Source organism: Mauremys reevesii, linkage group 3 (genome assembly GCF_016161935.1).
Source record: "Mauremys reevesii isolate NIE-2019 linkage group 3, ASM1616193v1, whole genome shotgun sequence".
Classification (NCBI taxonomy): domain Eukaryota; kingdom Metazoa; phylum Chordata; order Testudines; family Geoemydidae; genus Mauremys; species Mauremys reevesii.
The window spans coordinates 3,308,771-3,333,425 of record NC_052625.1 but is presented as its reverse complement, the minus strand read 5'-3'; the positions used below and the strand labels follow the sequence as shown (position 1 = coordinate 3,333,425).

Genomic DNA, 24,655 nt, shown 5'->3' with positions numbered 1-24,655 from the left:
ATGATTACCCCGTAGGCCCCCCCAGTCAGCTCTCCCAGCTCCTCCCCCACTGACCCAGATGCCACCCTATGCCACCCAGACATCCCCCCATCTCCCTGCAGACGCACCAAGTTGTTCTTGGTTTTGGCTACATTGGGGTCGTCATGGCCCAGGCGGCTCTCGTAGATCTCCAGTGCCCGGCGGTAGTAGTACTCCACCTCCTCGTACTTGCCCTGGTTCTGGCACAGCAGTGCCAGGTTGTTCAGCTGTTTGGCCACGTCTGGATGGTCTTTGCCTAGAACCTGGAGAAGCCAGAGAAGGGAGGCCTCAGACAGCAACCCCTTCCAGATCACTGCAGGCCCCATGGCTTCTCCTCCTTGGACTCCTGGGAATGCCCGACTCTACTGAGGGACACTCTAGCACGCTAGCCCTTGCCCAGCACTCCCAGAAGCTAAAAGGTAGGGAACAAGTAGACTCCAGCTGGTCCCTCAGGGGCAGGGCCTGTAGCCAAATGCCAGGGAGATTCAGAGAAAAGGTCCACAGGCAGTGAATGGAGATGGGGACCCTGGCACTACAAAAAAAAGCTGGAGGCAGGGGAGCAGGTGGCAGAGGTCAGCGCACTTGGGGCAGGGGGTAACTACAGGGACCTGCTGGATGTTTTTCAGGGCATTGGGGACTCAGACTTTAAGGCCAGAAGGGACCATCATGATCATCTAGTCTGACCTCCTGCACACTGCAGGCCACAGAACCTCACCCACCCACTGCTGTAATAGATCCCTCGCCTCTGGCTGAGTTACTGAAGTCCTCGAATCATGAACTCATCTCCCTGCCCTCCCACCCCAGGCCGACCGCTAGGAGGAGTCAGGGGAGGGCAATGCTGGTACCTTCTCCCAGATCTCAGGGCTGGGGAGCAGCCCATCAAGAGGGGTGAGGGTGTATACATGCACACACGGAGGGCTCAGGCGGGTACCTTCTCGCGGATCTCAGGGCTGGGGAGCAGCCCATCAAGAGGGGTGAGGGTGTATACATGCACACACGGAGGGCTCAGGCGGGTACCTTCTCGCGGATCTCCAGGGCTCGCTTGCACAGCGGCTCTGCCTCCTTGTACTTTCCTCTCTTGCCATAAAGAACAGCCAGATTGTTGAGGGTCGCGGCCACCTACAGAACAAGCCCCACCCCACTGAAGTGAGAAGGAACCGGAAGGAATGTGCCTGGGGAGCAGGGCCATCCTGGTCCCTTTGCACTCACTATTGCAGCCACCGTGGCGAGGCACCGCAGCAGCTTGGCAGCACACAGCAACGCTGCCCAGCTAGCTGGGCCAGGAAGCAGCAGCCTGTATCCAGCTGCAGGTGCCAGGCGCATTAAGGAAGCAGCACAGAGGTATCCAGGATGCCCAGGGTAAAACCCAAACTCTTCCCAGAAGTGCTGGAGTCAGGACTGGGACTGCACGTGCCCTCACCTGATCCCCTGGCATGGTGTAGGGGGACAGAATGCCAAGGGGTGCTCCATGGCCAGTGCCTGAGCCCCATTCCCTGCCACCTGGGGTTTTCCATGGCAGCCTGTTGTGCAATCAGTGAGCAGCCCAGCCACGTGTACCACGGAGAATGGTGGGAGGGAACGTGACATGCTTCCTGCCCACCTGGCCCCCGCTCCCCAGCCAGCAGGGGACCTGCGCCCCCAGGGCCAGGGCAGCAGATACTCACTGCAGGGTGGTCTTTCCCCAGCGTCTTCTCGCGAATGGAGAGTGCGTCGTTCAGCAGATGGGCTGCCTCTTTGTATTTATTCTGATCCCTGCAGCACAAAGTCAGTGTATCACGGTGCAGGTCTAGAGTGCTGGGACTCTGAGCATGCGGCACCTGGGACAACAGTCCCCCCGGCAACCCTGCAGCCTTTTCCAATTCCCAATGAGCCTCACCAACCACAGCTCTCAGCCCATTCCAGCCTGCCCTCTCCCAGCCCTCCCCAAATCCCAGCCTTCCCATGGCTTTCTGTAAAGCCCACCCCAGGCTAATGGGGCCTGGGCTTCATGGCCATCACCTGACTCCAAGCAGTTTCCAAAGGGAGACTCTGCCAGATGCAGGAGCCGTACATTTGCCAGATGGGGAAGAAGTGGCAGGGCCCTGCTCCCCACCCCAACGCTCACCTGTACACCAGCGCCAGGATGTTGAGCATGGTGGCCACATCGGGGTGGTCGTGGCCTGATGTCTTCTCCAGGTCCTCCAGTGCCTGCTTGCAGAGCGGCACAGCTACCTCGTAGCGCCCCTGCGAGGCGTACTGGATCACCAGGTTGTGGAGGGTGCGCAGGCGTGCTGGGATCTCGTAGCCACCCTGCTGGGCAGCTGCCGCCGCACTGCTGTGCTGGTGGGGCACTGCAAACACACACACGAGTAACCAGGGTGGTGGTGGGCACAGAGCACGGGCAGCACACCGCTTGGGCTCACAGCACCAGCCAGGCTGGGCTACCCACTCACCTCAAACCAGCCAGGGCTCTTATTACAGGCCCCAGCAGACAGACCACAGGAGAAGGTGGGAGGATGGGGCAGGGGGGACTGGAACCACTTACTTCCTGGGCCATGTTCCTCTTCTTCGTTCGGGAACAGATCATCCAGGGAGTCCTTTGTGGAGTCCCCTTCCTTCTCCTCCTGGCAGGGGGAGGGGAAGAACCATCAGTGTAAAGTGCCAGCACCCTAGTAAGACAGCTCCCCACCCCACCCTGTGCAGGGTCCAGTCCCCACTGAGGTCAGGCAGGTGCTCCCCCCACCCCATGGGCCCAGTCGCCCCATGGTCAGTGAGCCCACCCCCCACCCCGAGTCTCACTCCCGGTCCTAGCAGCAGGGTCCCACATCACAGCTGGCTCCTTAGCAGACAGGCCCTGGTTCAGGCAGGTGAAAGCGCACTCCCCTTTTGGGGCTTGAGGAGTCCCAAGGGGCAGGACTGACACACACTGCCGGATGTCCGGAGCACAAGCCATGGAGGCTGGGCACTCCTGGAGGGCCTGTCTATCCCTCGGCTCAGCCCTGTGGGATAGCTCTGGGAATTAGCGCCCCCTGCAGCAATGACTTTTACCGATGGTGAGATGTCCTCATCGTATTTCTTCAGCTGGTTCATGAACTCCAGGTGCTTCTTCTCCTCCTCCAGCTGGGCCACTGTCTGCTCACTGCGCTGCAGCTTCTGCTGGGTGTTGGCCAGCTCATCTCGCAGCCACTGGTTCTCCTGGCACAGTCTCCGCACCTGGGCACGCAGCTTCTGCTTCTCTGACTCCACAGCATTCAGGTGGCTGGACAGAGCCATCATCACCTGCGCCAAGAGAGCCAACAGCAACATCATCAATCCAGCAGGAGAACCAGCACAGCCTCTCCCCAAGGCAGCCCCACTACGTTGCACCCTGGACCCATCTGCCTCTCCAGACAGAGGTTAGCCATTGCCAGGCTCAGATCTGGCAGAGGATTCTGCAGCCCCTAGGGATGGCACAGTATCATATCTGCCCTCCTATGCCAGACCCCTGGGTGACCCCTACCCATGTGCTTGCTCCCATGCCTCCCCGTCGCTCACCTGAGCCTCCCCAAGCCCCAGCTCAATCATCTCCACCGACTTGCGAAGCAGATTGGATTTCTCATGCACCAGGTTGGCCTCCTCATCCTTCTTCAGACACTTGATGGTCTCCAGCAGGCTGTGCAGGATGGAGTTGTGCTCGTTCTTGAGGGCCTCCAGCCCCTGCATCACCAGCTTGGTGTTGCAGATGATCTCCTCCTGGCTCAGCTTGTCCAGCTTCTCCTCCCTTGGGTACACCATTGTGGACATAGTCCTTCACCTACACGCCCACCTAGCAACGAGAGAAGAGCAGAGCCTTGGTGAGTGTCAGAGCCTGGCCCAGGGGAGCTACAATGGCGCAAGATCCTAAGAGAGAAGCTGCTTAGAGCCCCACCCCCACAGACGAGTCAGAGGGGATACCAGGGACCAGGCCTCAGACGCTTTTGATTACCCCTCTCCTCTCTTCATCCCGTCTCCTTCAGGGAGGGGAGAGCTTTTTGGGCCTACCCCCTTCTAAGAGGAGGGGGACATGGAGGGCCGTCTGTCACCTGCAGGAACAGCATGCGTGGGCAGCAGACAGAGAGCCAGCGTCAGAACTGACACGCTCCTCTACGCCCCCACACCTTTGGCAGCTAAGAAAGCTGATTTAGCTGCCCTTTAAGAGCTGAGATAAGTAACTGGCAGCTGGGCTTGTGATGAACACACCTCCAGTCCAGAGGTCACTGAGAGAGAGCCAGTGGGAACCAGCGCAAAGAGGCACGAGGCACCTTGGCTGGGTAAGAAGAAAGGACAAAGGGAAGATGGAAAGAATCCAACCCGAAGTCTGTTGCTTCCTCAGCAGTGAATCCCCTGAGAAAGCACCTGCCGCAGGGCCGGGAGGCACTGACCTCGGCCAACCTAAAAGGCTCACCACCCCCAGAACAAAGACATGCCTTGGTCTGAGCCAGGGGAAAGGAGTACAGCACGATGGACAGGATTCGGCACAAGCAAGGGAGGAAGGCACTGCCAAGGTACTGAAGGCTGTTACACACAGGGAAATTTACTGCATTCCAACAGCAATACAACAGTACCACAACAGCTACGCCGCCAGAACTCCCCAGGGAGACTCTTCTCTGGAACGACAGTAGCCTTTTCTCTGGATAATTTGCTTTGCTGCCAGCCAAGCGACTGTTCTCAGCATAGGGCTCCTGGGTACAAGCCACTCCATGCCCCTGTCTCTCTCTATGTGCAATGGGAGAATAAGAGCCCACCAACCTTTGCAGGGAACTGTGAGAGTTACTGTTTATAGCGTGTCATTGTTACTGCTGGAGCCCTGCACAGGAGCCTTCCGTGCTGTTCCTGGCACAATGGGGACAGCATGCACTCTGCAGTCCTGAGCGTGAACGGAGCAGGTGCAGGGAAAGCACCGGCACATTTGGCAACTGCAGTCCAGAGAGAACACCACACACTGCAAGCAGAAGTCCTGTGCCCTGGCTGTCCCTCCCTGGCAGACCTGTAGGGTCTGGTCTCCAGCTCCCTCACACCCACTCCTCCTTTAGGTGGTGTCAAGGTGCAAGGTAGAAACATACCGCCCCAGAGATCAGCCCCTTCATACTCCAGCCTGACTCCCCCCTGCCTCCCCCAAGCCAGACAAGTGCCCTGGCCCCAGGCACATCCAATTCTTACCTCACTCAGTGTCCCTACCTAGGGCTGGATTAGGGGCAGGGACCTAGTGCCAGTGCTGGGGCATGCAGCAGCAGCTGCTGGAGTCTGCCCACCAGCATTGCCTCTGCAGACATGGAGAGATACCAAGCAGGCAGTGCAACCTGGGCTCATATGACCCACTGGAAGGAAGGTGGCAGGTGGCCAGGGTATTACGCCAGCCAGAAGAGGGAGGAGTGAAGGGAGGGTGCTGGCAGCAGATTTGCCTTTGTTCTGCTGTTAGGACCCACCTTTGTGTGTTATGGGCTCTTTGCTCAGCAACAGTCTCCTGCCTGTGTTTACAGCATAACAAGAAATCCTGCTCCAGGTGCAGCATGAGGGAACAAATCAAGTCTCTACAGAACTCCCACCCCAGCGGGCATACTCCCCTCAGCTCCCCGGGAGCCCCTACCATCTAGGCCTCCAGTTCCTTGTGGTGGGGAGGGGTGCCCCAGAGCAGAGGTGGTCGGTGCAGCTGCAGGGACACAGCCCCAGGGACGCTAGTTGCACACTGAACTTGGAGAGGATCGCCCACCCACTGTGAGACAGTAAGTGGGAGGGGACAGAGGAGACTGGCAGTCAGTGCCCTCGGAGACAGAGGAAGGCTGCAGAGCAGAAGGCTCTTGCACCAAGAGCACTGGGAGCTGAAGGGGCCTCGGCCTGTGAAGATGCTGGAGCACATCCATGGAGAGGGATTTTAAGGGGGCCTGGAACGAGGACTTTGCAGGGGGTGGATGTGCGGGTGGCTGCAGCAGCACCATGGATGTGCTGGAGAGCTGGGCCTCAGGGAGGCCACAGAGCAATGGTCATGAGGAGAGAAGGGTCCCAGCCGGGCTGGCACAGTGGTCAGGGAAAGGAGGAGACAGACGGATATGCAGACAGTGGAGGCTAGGAAATGGGTCAGGCACAGATGCTGGGGCTTGGGGAAAGAAGGATGAGATGACAGCAATGAAATGACTGGAGAAGGAAGACGACTAGGTGGGGAGGAGTGAGGTGAGTGAGTGCAATGGAAGGAAATGGCAGATTCCTCATCTCTGGCCAGACAAACTGGGAGGGGCAGGTGAAATGGAGAATGTAGGGGAGTTAATGGCCTGGAAGAGGGAGCGAGGAATGCCAGCAGGTTGGGAGGGGAAGGAAGCTGGGGCTGCTCTACACTGAAAAGTGACATCTCTTGTAGTGTGAAAAGTGTACACCCCTGAGAGATGCAGTTAAGCCGACCTAACCCCACCTTCCATGGACCTAGCTACTGCCTCGCGGGGAGGTGGATTATCTACAGCCACAGGAGACCCCTCCTGTTGCGAGTGTCTACACCAGGGGTGGGCAAACTTTTTTAGTTGTGCCCCCCTTGCCTCTAATACAATCTGCCTGCCCCCTGCCCCAGGAGTCATGGTTGGGCACTGGGGTCGGGAGCGGGGCTGGGCCATGGCCAGGAGTCGGGCTGGGGCTGGGGCCCAGTGCCGTAACAAGGGCGAGGCGAGTGAGGCACTTGCCTCGGGCGCGCAAAGCAGAGGGGCGCAGCTCTACTGCGATCGGCGGCACTTCGGCGGAAGCACTACCACCGACGCTTCTTCGGCGGCGGGTCCCTGAAGGACCTGCTGCCAAATTGAATGAAGCAGTGGCAGCAACTTGGCAGCAGGTCCTTCCCTTCGACAGGGACTCAGGGACCCGCCGCCGAATTGCCGAAGAGCCTGGAGCCAGCCCTTGCCTTGGGCACAAAAATTCCTTGTTACAGCTCTGGTGGGGCCAAACAGGGTGGTGCTCTCTCTCTGCCCCCCACTCCCCAGGGGCGCTGGCCCAGGTCCCACTACACACACCCAGAATATTCCTCCGCGAATTCCTCCCCGAACATGCCCCATAGTTTGGGGATCTCTGGTCTATACTGAAGCACTTTAGCTGTAGCATGTTAAATGTAGACCAGCCCTCAGACTCTGCAGGTTGGGAGGCAGATCAGCAGAGTCACTGATGAGATTTCCAGCTCAGGGGAAAGACAGTCAATGAAACATGGGCTGCCTGAAAGAATACAGCAGAGAGGGGCCTGCTGCTGCTGGAGCCCAGAGGGGGAAGTGTTCATCCCCGCAGCCGTGACAATCTGAAGGAGGCACCCCCAGCACAAGAATGGCAGGACAGTGCCACCTGAAGATGGCTTGGCCATTCTCTCCCAGGCCCTGTCTCCACTAAAGCCATGTTAGCCACAGCATTGCGACTAAGTCACTAAGGTGGAGTTATAGTTGCTGGCACAAAACACAGGACTTCAGCCCAGGCTCAGACACGGGGAAAGCAGGAAATGGGAATCACAGGCCTCCAGTGTGTGAGGGAGAAGAAACCCCTCCTCCAAAGGCTTCTCAGGGTGGTGGTGTAACCCTGGCCACTGGAGGTATTTAAGAACAGGTTGGAGAGATGTCAGGGACAGTCTAGGTTTACTTGGTCATGCCTCAGTGCTCTCAGAGGGCTGGACTTGACCTCTCAAGGTCCCTGCCAACCCTACATTTTACTCCTGGGGGAATTCTGCGCCATTGCAAATGCACAGAATTTATGTCCTCCGCAGATTTCTTTGCTTCCCCACAGAAAAATGACTTTCTGATGGGGAAGCCACAAGAGCGGTCCTGCGGCCCTCCCCAGCAATATATTCTGGGTGCCCAGGGCAGCCACCAGAGAGGTAACTCACTGTAGGGCAAGGGGTGGGACTGGGCAAGACCCTGCTGGTGGCTTCTACCCTGAGCCGGCCTCAGCTGCTAGTCCCAGCTGGGCTGGGCAGGACGGGACTTCCTTTTTCTCTGCACAGCATCTGGGGAAGAGTCAGACCCACTTCCAGATTTCTGCCCCAGCTGCAGGAAGCTCTGCAAGCTCCCTCCCCTGCTTCCTGAACTCATCACTCCTCAGCTGCAGGGGGAGGAATCCCGGTACAGGGAGCTGCTCCCCCATCCACCCAGACCCCTTCATGCCCAGACCTTCCCACCGAGCCTCACCCTCCCACTGAGCCCCACTCCCCCAGCATGGGACCCCTGTTGAGCCCCCCCACACCCTCTACCAAGCTCTGCCCCCCCCACTCAGACCCCTCCTCCCAGTGAGCCCCAGCCACCTTCACCTGGATCCCCTGCAGAGTCCCATTACCACTGCACCCAGAACCCCTGCAACAAGTCCCTGTGTATCCAGATGCCCCCCACACTCTGATTCCCCACTGAGCCACCCGCACCCAGATCGCACCACACAGAACCTGCACAACCCACACCTGGATGGAGGGGCAGGGGCCTGGGGTGTTTCTGGGCCAGGCCTGGTCCCTGCGCTGTGTCACGGTTGGGTGCAGCCTCACCGCTGAGTCCATGTCCCAGGGGGAGCTGACAGTGATCTCCTGTGCTCCCCAGTGTGAGGCTGGAGCCTCCACATTTATTTGACAAATAAAATGGGCAGAATTTTAAAATATTGTGCACAGAATTTTTACTTTTTGGGCACAGAATGCCCTCAGGAGTAACATTTCTATGATTTTAAGTGCTAAGTGGGAGCCTCAGCTGGTGAGTCAAATGGAGTTCACAACTCAAGGGAGTAAAACAGACCATTTGCGTGTTCCTTAAAGAGTCCCCTCCGGGAGAGCAAAGAACAGCCACCCCTACTACTAGACTGGCTGCTGGACTGCAGGCTCTGCTAAAGGGGGCAGCTTCTGAGAGGAGTCTCTGGATCCAAGCTTCCCCTGCTCCTTGCATGAGCAGATCAGCCTGTCTTTGCTAGATAAACTGAGGCAAAGGGAACCAAAAACGAGTCTCCTTTTTGGATCCTGAAAGGGCTATACCATCCAGCACCGAGCATTTCCTAGTTTCCTACCAGGAGGAGCCTTGAGCCAGAACTGACACGCATCTGGGGTCGTGCAATTCCAGCTCTGAGCGCAGCAACGTCCCAGTAATGCCCAGTCCAGTAATGTTTTCTGCTATAAAGCATGTGAGCAACGCTGGCTGGCTGGAGCCCTGCCACCGGCCGGGTTTACTCTCTGGCTGGGATAGCGAGTCTTTGCCAACAATACTGGATGTTGCTCCGAGTCTCAGAGAGCGTGACCCAGGGCTTTGTAGATACATCTCTGTATTAAGCATCTTCACATAACTTTCATATGATTTTGTATTATGCCTCTTCGTATAACCTGGTATTAAGCTATTTTCATACAACTTTGTATCAAGTCCTTTGATATAGGAACTTTGTATCAGAGCCCTATGTAGAAAAACTTGTGTTAAGCCTTGGTATAATGTTATAGCTAGGAGTAGACTAAGATCTTCCCCCCCCCCCCCCACTCCCTTAATCAATTGCCCTGTTGAATGAACGAGGTGTGAATGAGCAAGGTGTGGAAGGCAGCACCTCCAGCCAGTTGCAACCCTTGGAGAGGGGATGGAAGCCAGACCCAAGGACAATAAAACATGTCAAGTAGGCTCATTAAGAAAAAGCAGACATATTGACAGCCCCAAGGGGGGGGGGGGCGTTAGAAGCAAGCACTTTCTTTTGGAAACACCCTCTTTGCAGCATTGGGACAACACCCAGAAGAAAGCAGGAGAAAGGACCAAGGGACATAGACACAGATTTTGAATCTGGTACAAATTTGCATGAGACGGAAGCTGCTATAAATGTGAGGTGTCTTGCAGAGGACCCCGGGTCTCATCTTGTCAACATGGGAGCATCAATCTGGATCGGCAGATGCCCGGCTCCACCCCCTCCCCCATCTAACTCACCTGGCCAGTAAAGTTAGGGGGAGCAACTAATTGGTAACAACAACAAGCCGGCGTGTGCTTGTGAGTGTAATATATCATATGCATAAGATACGGTGTTAACTAATCCATGTATTACTAAGAAATGTGGGGTTTTGCCTTATTCCCCTTGAAAAGATCCTGTGCAGTACTTTAAGTACAACAGATTGTCCCTGCCCACAATGCTCCAGAAACAGCCCCACTGCAAAGGCCTGTGCATATGCAGACTATTGGAGCCACCTTCTCAGCAGAGGCAAGCACCTGGTCACTGCTGACCATTAGTATGTTATCCCAGGCACCACCCTGGACCCAGACCCATCCCGTCCCCAGACACCCCACTCCCCTGGGGTGCAGTGATAAGAGAACGAGGAGCGATGCAAGGGATGCCAGCTCAGGGAGGGCAGCGCTGTGACCCAGGAGATGGCAGCTCCAGGCACCATTTGATCCTATGCTCAATTAAGAACAAAGCATACACAAGCCCACAATGTGAGTGCACACCCAGCACACACATACATACAGTTGCAACAGGAGTCTTGTAAGCAAAACACAAGTAGTAATTATTCTGCTCTATACCACGCTGATTAGGCCTCAGCTGGAGGATTGTGTCCAGTTCTGGGTGCCACGTTTCAGCAAAGATGTGGACAAATTGGAGAAAGTCCAGAGGAGAGGATCAAAAATGAGTAAAGGTCTAGAAAACAAGAGCTATGAGGGAAGACTGAAAACACTGGGTTTGTTTAGTCTGGAGAAGAGGCAGCTGAGAGGGGACATAGTTCTAAAGTACATAAAAGATTGTTATAAAGAAGAAGGTGATAAATTGTTCTGTTAACTTCTGAGGCCAGGACAAGAAGTAATGGGCTTAAATTGCTGCAAAGGAGGTTTAGGTTGGTGTATCTATTGGGTTTCCGGGAAACGCCCCCCTCAGCCTAAGGGGAGGTTCCACAGGGCCTCAGAAACCCACTAATTGCGGGGGACAACTAATAAAAGAACAGGGACAGGAGTGCGGTCAAAGGGTCATAAGAAGGGAGCCTGACAGGGACACTGAGCAGAGAACCCCGGACAGCGCCCACTGCTCCTCGAAGGCGTCGAGGGAGCCAGCGGACGCCGCCCAGAGGAACTCCACCCGGAGACGTGAACGGACTAAGGATCGGAAACAAGCCCCACAGTCGCAGGAGTCTCCCTGGTCACGTAGATGGCCATTTTAGCCAGGGCGAGGAGGAGGTTGACCAGCAGGTCCCGCGACTTTGTGGGGCACTGGGAAGGGGCAATCTCTTCCCAGCCTTCAAAGGCTCTTCACACCCTAAATGAGCCTCCCCACAGAGACCTTATAAATAAGGGCAGAGCATTCTTATCTCCAGGCTCCCCACACCACTTTGTCCACAGTCCTCTGCTCTGCAAGACTCCTGCCTCTCCTTCCCAGCACAGTCCCCACCCTCCCAACTAACCCAGTCCCCCAGCTCAGTTCTGGGGGTTCCCTGCACTCCCTCCCACACAGACCTAGGAAAGCTGTGCCCCCACGCCCCTCCAAACCCCTCACTTTTCTTACCCAGCTCCAGTGATTACAATTATCCCAGTTTACAGAGAAGGAATTTAGGCAGAGAGGTTAAGGATAAAGTTAGTGACCACCTCCCGATATTTGGGCTTAAGTGGCTTGCCCACCATAGCATGGGAAGTCTGTGTCACAGCAAGAGACACCCCATCTTCCCTGGGTCCCAGATTAGCGCCCTAACTACAGGATCATTGCACTAAGGCACAGCCTAGCCAGAGATCTGCTCAGCTTCCCTCCTCCTCCTCTACCCAGGAAGTCTACCACCTGGGAACTAATTGCTAGGCTAGTCCAGCTAACTAGAAGTGGTGTGGAGGAGCATCCCTATTGCACAGCCAACCAGAGATTTGGCCTACTCTTTCTGAGAGGCAGCATGTCTTAGGGCTTGGCTACACTTGCAAGTTGCAGCGCTGGTAGAGACTTTCCAGCGCTGCAATTAGTAACTGTCCACACCTGCAAGGCACATCCAGCGCTGCGACTCCCTGGCTGCAGTGCTGGCTGTACACCTGGTCAGGCTGGGGTGTAGCGATTGCAGCGCTGGTGATCCAGCGCTGCTCATCAAGTGTGGACACACACCAGCGCTTTTATTGGCCTCCAGGGAATAAGGAGATATCCCAGAATGCTTTTAACTAAATTACTCTCTTTGTTTTGTTATGCAGCCTCTCTTTGTTTTGTTGTGAACTCTGATCTGAACTGCTTATCTAAAGAAACAAACACTGATCACAGCAAACAGGAGCTATCTGTACCTGGCTGTGAACGATCAAATGAGAGGCAGGGAGTGAATGTTTGCTTGACAGAGAAACAGCTGTTGGATGCAGGCTGTTTGCAATTAAGACTAAGGGTTCGCGAACATTTTGTGATTTTTCAGGGAGCTAAACACACACAGTTGGCTCCAAAAATCACTCTCTCTATCTTCCCCGCTCCCTGTCACAGTACACCCCCCACCCCCCCCCTCTTTTGAAAAGCACGGTGTTGCCACATGAATGCTGGGATAGCTGCCCATAATGCAGCACTCCCAACAGCGCTGGAAATGCTGTAAATGTGGCCACACACCAGCGCTGGTAGCTGTGAGTGTGGCCACACACCAGCGCTGTTCCTGCACAGCTGCATGACCAGCGCTGTAACTCCCAGCGCTGCAACTTTCAAGTGTAGCCAAGCCCTTAGTGATTGTTCTGCAATACGGGTGCTAGTCCTGGCTCAGCCAGAAGCAGCTTTGTGAAATCTCTGCTGTCCTCATTTGTGGCACAGGCTGAAAGATACTTGGGGGAAAGTAAGTATATGTTGTATGTTTCACTATCAGGGCTGGCCTACATAAGAACCTACTACTGCTATGAGGTAAAGACATTACTCTTTTAGCTCAGATGGAGCCTCCCACCCCATGGGGCTGGAGGTCCTGGGTGAGGTCACATCCCTGTCAAACAATCCCCAGTTATCTGTCTGAGGTTTGACAGGATCAGGCCCAGTATTATTAAAGTTACTATTTATTTGGGAACCCTGATGTACCTTGCAACCTTCACACTATTACAAATACAGAAGCATTCCTAGTTTATTAGTACATTTATCAAAATCACAAACACACTAACCCAGCAAGGTAGAGAGTGATACTACAGAATGTAGATCTGAACATCCATACACTCACACCATCCCTGGCAGGGCGCAAAATGTTCTGAAATGTTAACCATTATCTTCCTCATCACCATCGCCTTCCTCCTCAGCACCAGTGAGGATCATTCTGGCACCTCCCAAGGGCTACATCTCTTACTCTTCCTGCTCACAGGCTGGGATACAACTTGTGTAATATATTACGCTGACACTGCTATGTCTAGTATATATTCAGTAGGAGTTTCTCCCCTCTTTCTTATTTGTATTTAATCATCCTACTAATGTTGGGGTGCCCTTCTCCTATAGTTTAGTATGTTAATGATCTCAACTTATCATATGCATCATTGCCAGGGCACTCTTGTGGTCAGACATCTACAGATGTTCCCATCCTAAAATACTGAAAAGCTGGTGTTAGCTCGTGTTCCTGTGGTTGGCTGGTATCATTATGGACAAACTTTCCCCTTAAACACTCTATTCCCAGTCCCCCAAAACTTAGGGCCAGGCCATTTATCTGTGCCAAAGTTCACAGACCTCAAGCCTTATGCTAACTGCTGAAGCCAATGTCTTACAGGAGACAGGCCTGTAGGTTCCCTGCATTACTGCTGAATAAAATAAATGCTAAAACTAGCTCTATTGGCTACAGCGAGGAGCTGGAGCTGAAGCTCTGCCAGGATGGCTAGCAGCTTGCCACCTCCCTGAAGTTTTAAAGGCAAATCAAACTTTGTGTTTCTAGTGTTAGCCTGCAGCTTGGCACCCTGTGCTCGGTCAGTGAGGGGTGGCCAGAGACACATGCACCTCCTTTTCCTCTAGGGGTGGGCAAAAAGAATCGCAAGACTCTTGCAACTTAGAGCAGCCTAAAGTTTTCAGTCTCAGGCACCTTTTGGTCAAATGACTTCAGATTTTCTCCCTACTCCCACCCCAGCCCTTGAGCTGAACAGTCAATTTCCAGGCTTAGCCACTGTTTAAAACCAAACTTGGCAACTTCCAAATCCACAAAGGGAGCCCGCCCCTGCCCTGTCCCTACCAACCTCTCCGTAAACAGCACTTCTCCCTTCTACCGTCCTTTTCATCACAGGATCTTAATGCATTTCAGACCCCATTTTCTAGAGGGAAAAGACGACACAGAAGGGGAAGAGACGTGTCTCACAGGCACAGCTGGGAAGAGAGCCAAGGAATCCTGACCCAGAGCACCCCCTGGGCATTCTAGCCCTGAGCTGAACATACAGAGCTCTGCACCACTTCAAGCTTTTCTGGTCCTGAGCTCCACCAGCTCTGTATAAGCACCTCAATCCTGGCTTGCAATAACTCCTTCTATTCCTCAACTGAGCTGCACAGCAGCCCCTGCTATTCCAGACCTGGCCTCCTTCCATACAGCTCTGCTACTCCATTACACAGACACAGACCTCTGCCGCTATGCTGGTTATTTAGAAGTGTCTATCCATGCCAAACTTTGATGCTAGCCTAGCTGAGCAACTCCAGTTGCACATACAAAGGGAACACCAGTGGCATGCTGGGGCTCAGCTGGAGGATAGGAGCGCTCTCAGCAGCACCACACTTAGCTTACTCTACGGTGGAGCCCAATGCTGAACACTGGGGCACAGCCTAGCCAGAGATCTGCTCAGCACCTAGCTGTGTCCAACAGGAAGAGGCTTTTGCTTAAGGGGATTCAAGCTCCCTATTCAGCTATTCAAGCAGGGGGAAGAAAGGGAATCCTCCAGCCTGAATCGTGGTCCCAAGGACTGGGAGCAGCAGCCTGGCTGCCTCCTCTTAGTCCCTGTGTACAGTTCAGCTGCATTACATAGCAGGGAGAGGCAGGGCCAAGGAATGGGAGGTCACCACAGTCAAGGAGTGCCCTCTCTTATGGGCACAGGAGCAGCCTGTCTCCAAAGAAGCCCCCAACACATCAATAGACATTTATTATCCTTTGAAAATGATGACCCCCAAGGGCTTCCCTGGAGTTCCAGGAGAGCCCCCACTTACAGCTTTCCTAATGCTGGCAGGTACACAGCCTGCCAGACAGTACGGGAGCTCTATGGCAACGCGTGCTAATGTCAAGCTCGCTGGGAGCAGCTGCTGTATGCAAGCTCAAGAGAAAACCTTCCCTGCACCCCCACTGCTGATAAGGGCATTGTGTGCTCTTTGTCTGGGCAGGCAAAGCTTTCCCAAGGTTCCTTTGGAGGGCAAAGCAGCTTCCAAGAGGAGGGCAGGCGTCTGAGCTTACCAGGGGCGGCTCTAGCAATTTCGCCGCCCCAAGCACGGCGGCACGCCGCAGGGGGCGCTCTGCCGGTCGCCGGTCCCGCGGCTCCGGTGGACCTCCCGCAGACGTGCCTGCGGAGGGTCCGCTGGTCCTGCGGCGGGTCCGCTGGTCCTGCGGCTCTGGTGGACCTCCCGCAGGGTCCACTGGAGCCGCCTGCCGCCCTCCCGGAGACTGGCAGAGCGCCCCCCACGCCATGCCGCCCCAAGCACTCGCTTGGCGTGCTGGGGCCTGGAGCCGCCCCTGGAGCTCACCCTTCAAGATGAGGGAGCCCCAGCTGAGCAGCTTTGGGCCAGAGACACCCTAGTGGCTAAGGGAGGGACAGGGAAGAGTGCATTTAAGGTGTGAGATTCCAGAACAATCCTAGGCTTGCCTACACTAGAATTTAGCTAACACTTGCTAACTAGGAAGCCTAGTGCAGACAAAAGCACAGTGCCTGTAGTATGTGCTGAGCAGGTCGAGTTAGAGACTCGGCTTCCCTTCTGCTAGGGAGAGAGACATGGGCCTGCTTCCTGGGTAAGGGCAGGGGGTGCTTTAGTGGAGGTTTTCATACAAAGGAGTCTGTTGAAATCGGCTACTGCTGCTCAGCCCCTGAGGAACTCCTGGGGTGGTGCACGTTGATACTAACCCCAAAAGAAGAAAGAGGGGCCTCCCGGCTGTACAGAGATTAGCAGGCAGTCTAGGGCCTCCAATAGCCTTCTCCGAATTATTCCTGGCACCACTCACAAGCTCAGCTGAGCTGGGGCACTATAGGGTCTCCCCGAGGTGGCAGGACAGAGAGGAAGTTTCAAGTCCTTCAAGCAGGAGATCTCTTGGGGACAGGCAGACCTGAGAGTGGGGGATCCCTCTAGAATACTTATACCACATTCCTCACCATGATAAGAGCAGTCACCCCTTTGCCAAAAGGGAACCAGGCTGGTGGTCTTAGGAATCCTTCTTCCCATCCCCATTAGTTACATTACACACTGAGAAGCAAAAAGCCTGCGAGGACCCAGGAAGGAAGAACTGATGAGAAAAATATTGCCTTATCCAGTAGCGAGGGGCTATGGTTCAGGCATTCAGCTTGACAACTTTCCACTGTGAGGTGGAGTGAACGCACTGCCACTGAGCTTGGAGCAGACACCGCTAGCAGCAAGGTACCCTAGGGAAAGGGCAAAGAGGAAAAGATACTTTCTCAATAAGCTGTCCAACACATGCTCTGGGTTTCTCCATCAGGACCTAATCCATCCCATTTTCTCTTCTCCCCATACCACACTCATCACCACTCACTGAGTTGCTTCCAATAGTGCGTTAAGCAATGTGACTACATGTCACATGTGGGTTGTTCTCTCATCCTCTCTCCAGAGGGAGAAGAGTGTGTGGGGGGAAGGGGAGGGGAAGAGGGTTGTTAGCAACAGATATATTTATGTGTGTGTTTTTAAATTAGAAGAGACAGGTCAAATAAATGTGCCTTGTACTTGGAGCAGGAAGTGGTGAGGTTTGTGCTGGTCCTTAGTTTTGGGGGGAGTTTATTGCAGTCTGTAAGGTGGGAGGGGGGTCGTAGAGCCTAGGCTCCAGCCCGAGACCAAACATCTACACCACAATTAAACATCCCCTTAGCCCGACCCTAAGTTGGCTGGCACAGGCCAGCTGCAGATTTCTAACTGCAGTACAGACATGCCCTTAGCATCCAAAATGAGAAAGCTGGAAGATGTGCTTATCGCTCTCCTGCCCTAAGGTATGTCAGGCTGCGTACGAGTTTAAGGGAAAGAGCTGGGAAACCCATTGCTTGGGCATTTGAAACCAGAGTAGCCACTGCACTAGAGAGCAACCAGTCAGGGTGGATAGATGACATCCATAGAGTCTAAGGCCAGAAGGGACCATTATGACTATCTAGTGACTAGTCTGACCTCCTGCATAATACAGATCATAGGACTTCCCTGAATTCTTGTGTGTTTGAATTAGAGCACAGCTTTTAGAAGAAACAGCCAATCTTGATTTTAAAATTACCAGTGATGGAGAATCCATTACAACCATAGGCAAGTTGTTTGAATGGTTAATTACCCTCACTTACAATTTTGCATCATATTTCCAGTCTGAGTTTGTCTAGCTTTAACTTCCAGCTATTGGATCTTGTTAGATCTTTGTCTGCTAGACTGAAGAGCCAATTATAATGTTTTTGTTCTTCATGCAGATACTTCTAAACTGATCAAGTCACCCCTTTACTTTCTCTTCATTAAGCTAAAGAGATTCAGCTCCTTGAGTCTACCGTTATAAGGCATGTCTTTCAATCCTTTAATCATTCTCGTGGCTCTTTTCTTACTACAACGTTGACCAGAAACAATCAATCCAATGAACCATCTATGAACAACACCTCCTTAGTTTTCAACAAAATATGTTATGATACACTTTGAAAAAATTCATATATATCCAGCACACTAAGGCAGTTTTACTTAACTAATATAAAGGAGTAAGTGTTTTTGTCCAGTTTTTATTTAATTCACATTTTCATCTAATAGAGCATGAAACAATTCACAAAATGGGAGATTAATCTAGTAAATACATCATATACCTTAGTAAAAAAATGTCAAAATTAAAGAATCTGATAAATGTAAAGTAAGCATATAATTGCTTACACTAGATTTATACACATTTACTTATCCTCCTGCTTAGCAAAAAGAAATTTAGTGTAAAGACTATATTTAGTTCATATTTTAATGGTTATCAACCAATAAGAATCAACATCTCTTTAGGAAGATATTTAAAGAGTACAAATGCAAGATAAGGTTAAAAAAATTGATGAATTAACTCAAGATTTCCTGCTTGAAAATTTAAATCATTATTAAAATGGGTGATTTAAATCAATCCACCCTGCAAATACAGTGGTAATATAACCACTTTCTCCTACTTGATGGGCCCTAATAGTTTGTTCCATCCTGAACGTCCAGGACATGGTATCAGATGCTGTGAGACTAGATAAAACAATGGGATACAGGGACCCCTGGGTGCTCAGATGTTATGGTGATGGGAGACATAGCAGTATGTAGAGAGAGATGCCGGTCACCATTAACATACTTACCAATACCTTTGTAAATCATTCACTTTACTGCCTTCCCAGATATTCTGGTGCCCAGTATGTAGGAGGTGTTAACAGTGTTGCCTATGCAAGTAGCAACATTTTGTAATAGTGACTGCCCTTGATGAGGTAGCAGAGGGGGACGGGCTGGGACTGTATTTATACATAAGAGGCCATGGATTCTAGTGAACAAGTAACACAACAAGATGATTAGGTGATGGGGGAAAGGAAAGTCAATTTAGTTGCATACCCCATGCAAGAGAAAAGTAACTGATTCTCTGCTGAGAATAAGTGACAAGGGGCCTCAGATGTTCATCCTAGGGAGAGACTTGGGCCCTTTTTAAGACAAACTGAGGTTTTAAGGGTTTATTTTCATAATAATAATTTAAGTCTTGTTTACCTGAGGGCTACCTAGTTAAACAGTAGGGCTGTGACATCACCAACACTAGGGAAGCAGAGTCTGACTGGTCCAAAGCAGGGATTTTTTTTTCCCAGCCATTTCAAATTATTTTGTTAGTACCGATCAAAACACAAACACTTGGGATAAAAGGGCTCTTTGTACAAAATTCCCCACACCTCTAATTAAGTGGTGAGAGCTCCTTGACTACAGCTGAGCCCCTGCCCCCAGGGACACTACAGAAAAACAAGACCTGACACTTTGGACATTTTTAAAGGAAAGGCAGAAGATAAAGAAAAGCTTTTTAGAAAGCAGACTTCCAGGCTCTGAAATTGTCACAGAGAAGCAAAAGAACATGGCACATTCTCTCATGCTTTGTCCTGCAGCAGAGACACAGGGATCTTTCCCAACAGACAAAGAAAACCCCCTCATATGCCACACAGCCCATTGCTGGAGGCCAGCACAAGGGTGTTCCTACTGTACATTTACCAGGATTGTCTAGTCTAGTTTGGAACCTCCCAAAAGGAGGCTTCCAGTCTAGCTCACCGCAAAAGCATGGCCAAGTATAGTCCTTTGTTACAGGAAGGTGCAGAGCCAGCCCTCCCTCCTTCCCCAGGATGTGACTCATCCCACCCCCACCCTGCACTAGAAAGGAGTGGTACCTGGATTCCTGCAGAAGCCTGTCAGGTATTAGCATTCCTACTCCCAGGGATGGTGTGGACATCGGAGGACTGCAGGATGCAGTCACATACACCGAGATGATAGCATCTGCTGCTACTCTGACCTCCCTTCACACAGAGACAGACATTAGGCAGCTCAGCAACCAATCTCCCCCTACTGCAGTGGGTTGGGGGAGGAGGTGCAGCCAGGCTACAGAGAAACCATCAAGACTCTCCTGGGAGCACAAGAAGGTTTTCTCCAGCATTGTTCAGCCATCAGCATGGCGTGGCAAACCCACACAAGCTTCTGCCTCTGGGAGGCAGTGGAAATCCCAGCGAGCAGAGCAGAGCACAGCGCCAAGCTGTCACCATATACCAAGAGGGTTCTGCCCTACAGTTATGATCAAAGCTTCCTGCCTTGCTGTTCTCTGGAGTGGGATCCTAGAGACAGTACCTGGCCCAGAGTGCTGATGCCACCACCTTCTCCCTCTGCCCCCAACAGGTGACCAAGGATTTGCTGGGTTTCAGTGAGACATTCAGTCATCAACCCTGTTTGGAATCACACTCATCCACATTCTCAGTGTGAGCCCTTCCCTAGCCTCTCAGGCCAAACATATGGAGCTTAAGGGACCATCAAATTAGCAATAGCTTCCTCTGGCACTGCAGAGTTATTAGCTATTTGCATAGCAGTAGCACCTAGGGCCCTGCAGTGCTAGGCACTGTATACGCACAGAAGAAGAGAGACAGGCCCTGCCCAGAGTTCACAATCTGACTAGACAAGGTGGCCACACAATCACTGACAGGCTGACATCCACCAGACTGCCAGGAAGCACAGCTTGGCGGTTCATTTTTGTTCCCAGCCATCCTGCTCAAAGGTGCCCGCCCTTCAGCCTAGTCCACCTGCACAAAAACAACCCCATTCATGGGGAAAAATGAGCAGGGTCATTGTAACACGCCTTAAAATGGCTCCCTAGTCTGTGCTCTCTCCCCCACCCCACTGGTGCAGCTATGTGGCCTGCAGCCTCAGGGTTATGGCCCTGTCCTATGTAGTGTCCCTGGGGAAGAGGGAAGGAGCCCAGCCCAATGCTTTCCACACCCTGCTTCTGCAGGGCATCAATAAGGAATATTATCATTCACCCTCTCCTGCTGAATGTTTGTTATACCCACTTCTTGTGCCTTGTCTCAAAGTTGTGTTTTCACCATGATATTCCTAACGCGCATTTGCCAACTCACTGCAGAATCCTAGTAAAGACAAGCCACTATACTTTTACCGCGATGTAGTGCAGTGAGGGCAAACCAGGGCAGAGGTGCAGTGCTGACCCTACCTTGCTACATCACAGTAAACACTCCAGCATCTCAGCTCCACTAGGGCTCCACAGAAACACAGCAAACATTCACTAGTTATCTCACTGTAAAACCCGCCTTTTCTGGCAGTGAAGACATGGCCTAGCTAGACTGTCAGAGCCCCAGGCCAGGGATTGACTGTGTACAGCGCACTGCACAACAACTGCTTCTACCCTAGAAACACTTCCTCTCAGGACAGGCTCCCGCACCCCCTGGCACTTTCCCTTTTGTAAAGGGAAAATGCACACCTGAGGGTAAGGAATCCGCCTGTCTCTCTGGGGCTAGGAGCTTTATTCATGCATCAGGTGGGCTGATTTCCACTTGGAGAAGAAACACCTAGTAAATTCTAAAGTACAAGGCAAGTCTTGTTACTGTGCCTCTGCCAAGTCAAAGGAACCTTTTCTTGATTAGGAGGAAATATTAACTCTGCCCTGTGCTTCTAAGGAAGCTCAAGCCCAGCCCCACCTGTACCTTACCCAGAGAGTTGCAGCTGCTCCAGCAGTTAACAAGAGTCCAGAGTCCCTGTGAACAAACACACCCGTTGCTTAGAATTAAGGCTGTTTTACTGTGTGGACAGCAAGCAGCATTACTGTTAAAACCTAGGCCTTTACTAATACAGATGTTAACAGGGAAGAGACATACCTACTACTCAGTTCATACAATCTCTGAAATAGAGGTTTGTGTGTTAAATTGCACTATTTCCCAAACAAGCTTAATACCACATGCCTGCCCCTCTTCAACCTTCAGATCAGGAACTCTGACACCTGCCTCTATTCCAGCATGGACTGCAAGCCATCACCCACCCCAGCCTTGCATGGCCACACAGCATCCTCCAGTTCATCTGCACATTACTAGCCAGATGTCAACACCCTGCCTCCATATGCAGAGCAAATGCCTCCACCATGCCCTTCTCAACTACCCACTACATCCAAAAGCCCATCATTTCACAATTCATTCTCCAGAAACATCTACCCAGTCCCACTACACCTTTCCTATGTACCCTCTCATTCAAGTGGAAGTTCTTACCTTCCAGAGGGAGGCCACCTTCCACCAAACCTCTCTCTATGCATAGCATGCAGATCTGAATACCCTGCTCATCAAAGCAGGCAGGTACCTTGGCACAGAGGAGAGAAGGGAGTCAGTGTGGTCATCAAGTGGGTATTTTCATTTGTGGTCAGTTATTTCAAGAGAACTTCTGAGGTTGTGTTTATGACCAGGGTTAATATTATCAGAAGACACAGAGCAGGACATTAGGACCTAGACAGAGATGGAGCATCCCTGTTAGATGGATGGCTACATGGCCCGAGAGCCAAGGGTTGGGAATTTTTAAAGCCTGCAGTATGATCTTACACAGATTTGTGGAGATTTTAACCTCCTCCTTCCATGGAAAAAAGGGGAAATCTATAAAGGTTTTACAAAATGAAACAACACCCCAGTACATAATGTATAGGATTAATTCTTCAAACAAACAAGCACACAAGGCCAAATGCTGCACCATGCCACACTTCTGCAGACTTTGTAGTGTCCAGGATCAGCATGTACAGGGGTATTAGCTAACAACAGTTAACTGGCACTCAATTAACTTGAATTACAATGCAGACAAACCCAAAGAAGGCAGCTCTCTGTCAGCCAAACTTCTTACTCTGACAGCTAAGTTCCATCTCTGCTGTTCCCTCCCCAATCTCCCCTCTGGAAAGTATCCCCCATCTCAGAAATGCTTCTTTAACTATAGACCCATCCCAGAATAGCCCTGCCTTCTTCTGTGCAGCTCCTCAGCAGGCCATCCACAGCCTGCAGCCTCTAGTTTCCTCAGTGCTGGCCGTGTTCCCCCATCCCTCTGCTGTGCAGAAGGAGCACAGCCAGTAGACATGCACCTCTGGAAGGGCAGAGCAGGGGTTTTACTAAAGGGGAGCATTAGCTTAAGTGGGGGAACATGGCTGGGAAATGTCATGGAACACAAAAGGGGCAAAAATTGCAGTCCCTGAAAGCTACCCAAAGCTGGCTTCCAGCTAAGGCATTGCCATGCAGAAGCCTGGGGGTGGGGTTGATTTCAGGGACTGACAGCAAAGAAGAGATTTGACTGACTGCTGTCAGAGTGGAGTATGTTGATTGTTTCATTATGTTGTGTCCACCCCGCCTCCCAATCAATCAAGTCTGCTCTGATTCAGTTGACCTGGATTCTTGTAAGCATCTGGGATAAGTAACACTGATTGTTGCCTTCCCAACAATCAACAGAGCCTCAAAGTGCTCTTCAGTCAGGAGGTCCAATTGGTGTAAATTTTCTACTAAATTATTAGTTTAGACAAGTAGACAACAAAGTGAGAGACCATGTGGATCACCACACTTCAACAGCAGCAGAATATTCTGCCCCAGCTTGAATTCAGGACTTTGATCTTACACAGACCTAGACTCTCATCACAGGTTTCATACCCAGCTCTGCTTTCACTGATAATTAAGGCCCTTGCTAAGCCACACACAAGGCAGGCCAGGTGAAGGGCCTGGTTACTCGTCTGCCTTTGCCAGCCCCTCCTCGCCATCCTAGCACGGCACTGGCCAAGTGCCCCCTGCATAGGGTGACCAGACAGCAAGTGTGAAAAATCAGGACAGGGGTGGGAGTAATAGGCACCTGTAGAAGAAAACACCCCAAATATTGGGACTGTCCCTATAAAATGGGGACATCTGGTCACCCTACCCCTGCAGTTAGGCTGCAGAAAGACCCTGTGCTTTAGGGCTGCCTGCCCTGGACCGGTCATCACCAAGCATTGACTAACATGGTTTGCCATATATCGAGTAACCAGATGTCTACTTGCCCTTAAGTCAGACCCTTTCCTAAATTGGGAAGATTGCTCCCTACAACACTAGTTCTGCCTCAGGTCAAACTTTAAGATGCTGGCTATGGAAGAGACCTGTTAGGTCCCATCTAGCCCATTGCCAGGGCAGGACTAGTCTCTGCCTTGAGAGCTTTGTCCAGTCTAGTTTTAAGCATTCCAAGCAGGAGTGTTCCCGCTTCCCCGGGGACGCCATTCCCTGGAGCTCCTGACTGCCGGGACGCCTTCCCTCGCAGCCACTACATCTTCCTCCCCTGCGTCCCACATCCCCCGCTCCCAGAACCGAGTGACGTGTCCGTGGTCAGGCCACAGGCCCGTGGCAGGGCTAGGAGCCCAGATCTCAAGTGCCAGCCCGGGGCCCTGGGCGTGGCACGGCGATTGTCACGGTTCTTCGCTCTCTAGCCCCTTAGGCACCGCAACGGGGACTGTATCTTCTGGCCATTGCTGCCCCCCCCCCCCGCCCCGACTCCCGGCTCTCTCCCCGCAGCGGACGCAGAGAGCGGCGAAGGGGGGGGGGGGAGTTTCCGCCCTGCCAGGGGCACCCCGGGCGTTTCGCCAGCGGCGAGAGCACCTGTCAGGGCTGCTCGGTGCCGGCCAGCGCCAGCGGGGCCCGCTCGCGACACGGCCTCGCCCCCTGCCCAGCGGCGTCCTCTGCCGCCGACCCGCCCCTCGCGGCCGCGGCGCCGGTTCCAGGGCGCTCAGGCCGGACCGAGGCCCCCGGCCCGCGGCTGGCACGGGCGAGCCGCTCGGGGCGGCAGCAGCCCGGGGGTGGGGGCGGGGACCCGGCTCGCCGGGCTCGGGCCGCCGGTCCCACGCGGGGGCGGGGGAGGGGCCGCCTCACTCACCCCGCACTCGGCGGGGCCCGCTGGCTCCGACCGTCCCCTCAGCGCAGCCAGGCCGGTCCCTTTAAATCCAACTCGATCGCCTCAGCCCGGCAGCCGCGTCCCACCATCCCCCGCGGGGCGGCTGGGTTCCCGTGGGGCACGTAACGTGCCCTAGCAACCACCCCGCCCCGCCCCGCCCCGCCGGGCCCGTCCGTTGGGCGCGCGCCCGGCGGCGCTG

At 53.1% G+C, this 24,655-nt stretch overlaps 1 protein-coding gene across 11 annotated transcripts in view; it reads right to left on the bottom strand.

Annotated features, from left to right (window-relative positions):
* KLC4 (kinesin light chain 4) overlaps positions 1–24,598 on the bottom strand; it is a 53,327-nt gene extending 28,729 nt beyond the window's left edge. For 2 of the 11 annotated variants that reach the window (XM_039532982.1, XM_039532984.1), the window contains exons 1-10: positions 24,439–24,592; positions 21,792–21,879; positions 21,242–21,287; positions 3,532–3,802; positions 3,046–3,276; positions 2,543–2,621; positions 2,123–2,348; positions 1,683–1,770; positions 1,036–1,137; positions 108–281 (exon numbers count right to left, since the gene is read on the bottom strand). In XM_039532982.1, coding sequence (XP_039388916.1) covers positions 108–281; positions 1,036–1,137; positions 1,683–1,770; positions 2,123–2,348; positions 2,543–2,621; positions 3,046–3,276; positions 3,532–3,780 — 1,149 coding nt within the window. In that variant the 5' untranslated portion in view covers positions 3,781–3,802; positions 21,242–21,287; positions 21,792–21,879; positions 24,439–24,592. Of the gene's footprint in view, positions 1–107; positions 282–1,035; positions 1,138–1,682; positions 1,771–2,122; positions 2,349–2,542; positions 2,622–3,045; positions 3,277–3,531; positions 3,804–5,175; positions 5,341–21,241; positions 21,288–21,791; positions 21,880–24,164; positions 24,182–24,438 lie in introns of those variants that run through there. The other 9 variants (XM_039532983.1, XM_039532977.1, XM_039532985.1 and 6 more) reach the window with 9 other exon arrangements.
* Positions 24,599–24,655: the final 57 nt, after the last annotated feature.